Source organism: Battus philenor, unplaced genomic scaffold (assembly GCF_028537555.1).
Source record: "Battus philenor isolate CCGP_79_NKW_IND1 unplaced genomic scaffold, ilBatPhil1.0.hap1 SCAF_15, whole genome shotgun sequence".
NCBI lineage: Eukaryota > Metazoa > Arthropoda > Insecta > Lepidoptera > Papilionidae > Battus > Battus philenor.
Window position 1 is genome coordinate 11,652,433 of NW_027181677.1, and position 6,401 is coordinate 11,658,833.

The 6,401-nt window shown below is 31.6% G+C and overlaps 1 protein-coding gene across 2 annotated transcripts in view; it reads left to right on the forward strand.

Moving 5' to 3' along the window:
* The window catches only part of Clic (chloride intracellular channel protein 5), a 77,910-nt gene extending 72,087 nt beyond the window's left edge, over nt 1–5,823 (forward strand). The window contains exons 4-8 of one of the 2 annotated variants that reach the window (XM_068761486.1): nt 334–473; nt 850–952; nt 1,123–1,233; nt 1,821–1,889; nt 4,267–5,823. In XM_068761486.1, coding sequence (XP_068617587.1) covers nt 334–473; nt 850–952; nt 1,123–1,233; nt 1,821–1,889; nt 4,267–4,359 — 516 coding nt within the window. In that variant the 3' untranslated portion in view covers nt 4,360–5,823. The remainder of the gene's footprint in view (nt 1–333; nt 474–849; nt 953–1,122; nt 1,234–1,820; nt 1,890–4,266) is intronic. The other variant, XM_068761487.1, reaches the window with a different exon arrangement.
* Nucleotides 5,824–6,401: the final 578 nt, after the last annotated feature.

Consider the following 6,401-nt stretch of genomic DNA (forward strand, 5'->3'; position numbering starts at 1 on the left):
TACTATTAAACACTTAAAGTGGAATATAACATTGCTACATCAATATCATTCTTACGTGATCTTCCTCGTCCTCCTTTCATGATATAACACAACTGGCGATCGCGATTTGTAATAGAATTTTTGTCGCGAACTATCTTACAATATCTGTGCCGATATCGAACGTGGTTCGTGCCTGAGATCGCCTCGTGATAACCGTCAATTCACAAATTAAAAAAATCAAAACCTTTTCAAGTTGACACATCAAAACAACTGATGTTAAAGATGGCTGTGTACCTCTTCATTTAAATTAATTAAAAAAATCCAATCCTAATTGGAACTTCCTTTCACATTCAGGATAAAGAAGTAGCCTCTCTGATCGAGAACCTGTACTCGAAACTGAAGCTGGTGTTGGTCCGCAAAGACGAACAGAAGTCGGCCGCCCTGCGCGCGCACCTGGGCCGCATAGACGCACTCCTCGAGCGCCGGGGGACGAGGTGAGTCCAAGATATGCGTATCAAACAATTACGTCACGACTTGTCCACTGCAATATCGTCCAACACGAGAGAAATTCGAAGCACAATCGCGTGGAAAGTGTATATGGTGTATCTTTTCTCTCCGGAAGCTTTGTGCTAAACACCTATATTTGTACACCTTTTGTGAAAATTATGTAAAAACTTTTCAAATACCATAACACAACGGCATTGCCATTAAGAACAGATCTAGAATTGTCCACGTGATAAATTACCCCTAAATCCATCGTCAGGCTCAAAGAGGAAAAATTGTGTAAACTAATGGTTATATTTACAAACAACAATTTAAGTATAGGTTAAAAAATTAGATCGTCATCAAGTAGTTTTTTGACAATTTCAGGTTCTTGACGGGCGATACGATGTGCTGTTTCGATTGTGAATTGATGCCGCGTTTACAGCATATCCGCGTCGCGGGAAAATACTTTGTGGACTTTGAGATTCCGGTGCGTATTTTTTTTTTAATTTTAAAAACTGTTCTAAAATATTCAATATTTGTTATGATAATGTTTCTTATACTCTACAGTACAACCAGGAGTCATTCAAGACACGAAATTATTTATTTGTTCATTAATAGGTGTCAAAATGTTCACACGGATAATATATTTCTTTACAGACAAGTTTCCGCGCGCTCTGGCGTTACATGTACCACATGTACCAGCTGGACGCGTTCACGCAGAGCTGCCCCGCCGACCAAGACATCATTAACCATTATAAACTTCAGCAGGTATACAACGCATATTTATTATCTGTGCGCCTGGTGACATTTTCAGAATATTTCCCGCGCTTTTAAACGTCAAGTTAAATATATTTTCAATTCCTTATTTTTATAATTCTTTGCATAAGAAATCGAAGTGTTTTAATTTAAATTATCAGTTAACATCTGAAAATGTTACGTTAATATTAAGGCCAAATGGAATTAAAATGGAGTAGGACCCAATATCTTCTCGTAAATCATATAAATACATAGTTTCACAGAATACTAAAAATAAATTAGTGTTAAAGGAAAAAAAAAAACAATATTTTAAACGTAATAACAATATTTAAGATAAATTTGTAAAAATGTAGTGTTTCTCCATATTTAATTCTTCCTGGTCTAGAACGTCGAAACCCTTTTCAGTAAAAAAAAAATCTCTTGGTATTTATGTTCTGTTATATTGATTTCCATTTCGGGGGCTACGGCTCTTACTGTCTTATTTCTCTATTGATGTATTTGTATGTACAAAAAATATTCTAAATTTGGGATGACTATGGTATTATCTATTTGTGCGCCCCTACTTTAACCTATGTCTCTACTATGAATATCGTCTACAGTTATCGACAAAAGGTTTGCTCATGTCGCCGAAGCCGACACGACAAAGGATCGACGACGACACGACCTCGGTACGTTGCGGGTGGAAAGTTTGCGTCACTCACTTTGCATACCTCCCATCGCGCCACTCCATACTCGTCTAAAGTTTATATTCGAGTGTCCAATATCACTTTGACTGCTTTGTGCGGCTGCGGCTTTATCTAATCTTGCAGACATACTACGCTTTATATATGTACATTACATTTTTATAATCGGACTTTCACTGCTGCCCTTGTGGCTTTTGCGGATTGCAGAACCTCGATTCGAGCCACTACATTCTACTATTTTTAACGATTGAAATGTATAGGTACATTACGATTGATTCGTATACTTTTTTCGTTCTGATAAACATCGAGAAATGTACCTTAAATTAGGAAACTCTACCGATGCCAAATAATAATTATAATCGACGAATAATTTAAAAAATAGCACAAAAACTTCCTTTTTACACATTCCTAACATAAAATTAGCTTTTTAATTGACTAAGGTCTTTTTTGTCATCGATATAACAGGAATACGATTGTCCAGAGTAATTTTTTTTTTTTTTACAAATTACATGAAGCTGCAAAAAGTCAAAATCGGCTGGCAGGTTTACTTCAGTCACATCAAATGCAAATGCAACTCTTTTTATGTGATCATAGTAAAAATGTAATAAATATCCAAATAATTTCCATTTTTATATCAGTTGATCTGATGATCTTTCTTGTTAGTGCTGTTCCTTACCTAACTTTATTAATAATTTGAAGATGTACATGAATCAATAATTCTTTTAAATATAGGGTGAGTGTAGAAAGAAGTATAAAGCATTTTCAATGGCAAAAGTATTATAACATTTCTACTAGCAGTGCTTACTACCTACTACGTATTACGAGTAACACATTAATATTCAACAATAAAATGTTATATCTCTATGTACTCTGTAAATACTGCCAGCTGTCCCTAGCCCACTTGGCGAGACCAGTGCTGCCTTTTGTAGGTATAATTTAAAAAATACAATCCTTGGTAATATAATATTTAACAAGCCAAAAAAATATTCTCGCCTACTTTACATTTTTAGTGATCTCCTCTTGAATCCTTTGCTGGTTAAACATGTATCATAAATTTAATTCGTGCCGCATCTACTTAGCGGGAGGAATATTCCTACCAAATTGCAAGTCTACATCATATAGTTCCAGAGACATTGTGATATTCAGAACATAGATGAAAATCTCTGTGTGCAAAACCATTCAACGCTCATCGCCTGGGGATACATGGGAGATATACATTTCATTAATCGAATTTGTTTCATTAGCTGTGGAGTATTCAAATGAACGAAACGGGTTTTATTGCGTTTATTATATTAGGTTATTTCTCTTATATCCAGTTCTTTTATTTTGTTGGCTCAAAAACATCTAAATCTGGCCGTAAATACTGTAAAAAAATATTAAAAAATTGAATTTACCTATGGTTAAATATTGTTTAATTCATTTAATTGCAGAAGAACTTATTTTTAGACATTTAGAAAACTAATTTATTTTAAAATTTTTCTTTAAAACACAAGCATGGGGTGCAAAAAATATACACTTGTAACTTTTATTCTCATACCCTCAAAAAAGAAATGACAAAAATTTGTGTATATCTAAATACTTTCCACACCTATTTGTATGCATTAAGAAAGTAAATATTTTGATACATAATTCTTGCGCTCTTGAACATTTATTATTTTTAACAGTAGTAACATACTCAATCTGCTACTGTTATATTACCTAAATTGCATTGGCATTTATGTATTTTTGTAGGCATCGAGAAACAATTCATTACAAGTGCGACATTAAATATCACAAAATATTGTATGATCCTTATTTAAACTTTTCGTCCTGTCAGCGTCACAAAATCGTCGTCATGTCTAAAAAATAATGCTATAAAGGAAACAACTCACATAAACCTGGTCAGCGGGCGCAGAGCTAAAAGCTCTAATGCTTCATCTCATTAATGTAACCGTGTTGGCAAAAAACCCGTCCTATTGTCATATTAACCTCTCCGCCTTACATCGGTGTTGTGACCTTGACTCGGTTTTGGTTTTATTATTAATATTACATTAACATTTCTGTTTAAATTTTATACATGTTTTAGTGTTTTTTTTTTTCACAACTAACTTATTATAATATGGTGTTATGAAACTGACCCAAAATAAGTAAAATTATTATTATTCTTTGTCTGTGTTACAAATATACTTTTACAAATTTATATCGGATGTAATTGTTAACAATAGTTTTGTTTAGGGTTGTTAATGCTTGTGTGTTAATTATTATGTTGCAGGCGACAAAAGGAAGCTTCAAATTTGCAAATTTAATTTCATAAAAAAATCTAATTTCCGTACGATAAGTAATTATAAAAATATAGTTAAATAGCCGTAATTATAATTTACAGGCGCTTAAAATGAAGAAACATGAGGAACTAGAGACGCCTACCTTCACTACGTCAATTCCCGTCGACGTCAACGATGTGAGCGCCACCGAATAATATCCAAATGTGTTGAAGGCGCGTGGAGCGATTTTGAACCTTGGTACAATAGAAATTAAGCAGAATATGCTTCGTCAATATGTAATAATGCCGATACAAGTCCCACTCACATTGCCCGCCTAAACCACATGCAGAGTATATTTTATATCCATCCTCGAAAATTCTATCTACTCTATAATTTTGACATATATATTGTATGTGAACGAGATGATTTTGTAATTTTTATACCAAAAAAAAATATTTTTAAAATTATATAACCATAATACATTGTTAGTACATTACTATTATGTGTGATGTGGTATAATCTGAATTGATTATTTGGTGATTGTTAATTAGTTGCCCATTTTTAGGTGTTATTGAATCAAATGGCAAGTTTCCTTTTTGCCTACATTAATCTATAATTGTTAGTGGGATATGTTTGGCGGTTATTCCTTTTCAATGTGGTTTAATTATTGCAATAAAATTAATAATTTGGCAGAGGTGTTACAAAATTCGACTTTCCTATTTATCTTTTACAATAAACACCTAATGTTTATTAATTGCGATGCAATTCACTTATGTAGTATGTAATACTTCGATGTTGTAAAACATGTTCAAACACAACGAATAGGCGGCATTCAGACATTTTGTATTATATTCACAACACTAGTATAGTTGTAAGTTTATTTACAGTATTTGTTTTCCAGTTTATAATTTTTAGGTTAGAAAGTTTACCGCCAATTTGTTATTTATGCCTCTGCCTTTTCATATGTCATATTTTGAAATTATAATTTTATTTTAAAAATTGTTAACTGTCAGCGCTCTTGCCTGCCTCAAAGTTACCTTTTTAAAGGTACATTATAAGTACTTATATCTTTTTCTTTTATTATTTATCTTCAACTTACATTATTTTAAAAATGACGAAGCTCAATGTTGAAATTATAACCTTCGTTAAATACATGACCATCTTACCATTGTACTTCATGAATCCATAATTTTTTTTTTAATTTATGTACATTTAAAACCAACATAAATTAATGACACAGTTTCAAAGAAGCAGTTTTTTTTTAAATTCTTTAACTTTGCTAAAGAATCACAAAGTTATGTTTTAAAGCAAACAATTAGAAATATGTTATTGTTTTCTAAATTTAAAGAATTGGTACATGCACATATATTGTTGTGATTTAAAATATTATTTTCAAATGACAACTGATTACTTGTAACATTTTTGGTAAATAATTTTAAGCTCAGAAAAAAACAATGACTTTTACAGACAAGCTACTAAGATTTGTTTTCTACATATATAGTACACATCCCTGACAAAGATGATCAACAAATCGCATTTTAAACTATTTTTTTTTTGTAAAAATATTGAACTTGATTGTCAAGTTCAACAATTCGCATTACATTTACATGGTTATAAAGTGTTATTAGATAATAATTTAAATGTTAAGAAATAAACCTGGATAAATATTATTAATTTTTTTTTTGCGTTTTATTTTGCATGCCTTTTATACATCGCATTTTATTAGTTTTATTTCATTTAAATGCTTTGTCGTATTTTTGTTTTTAATTTATTGGAATATTTACTATACTGCTCTGTCCCAGAAAACATAATTTAACAAAATCAATATATTTTAAATTTACAACGAAATAATCTATAGTCGCCATCTTGTTAGTGTCACTTGTATACACAATTTAAATATAAGTACTATTATAAAGGAGAGGTAAGTATTTGTTCAATTACTTGCTTCAACTATTGACTGATGTGGCAAAATATGATATATAAACTAACGCAATTGTGATATGTAGCTTTTTATAAATTTAATAAAAAATCTAAGTATGTTTGTTTTTCATATCCCCGTTAATAAATATTACATCATATTATTTTTCGTAATTATGATTTTTTTAAGAAATGTGTTGACATGTGAATCTGTGCTGTGATAGTTTATGAAGAAGGCTCAAGGTTAAGCAGAGAGTAATGGAGAGGACTGTGCTTGGAGCTTCGCTGTGAAATCGAAATATAAATGAAAAGCTCCGTAGAAGAGAGAAGAACCAAGGCT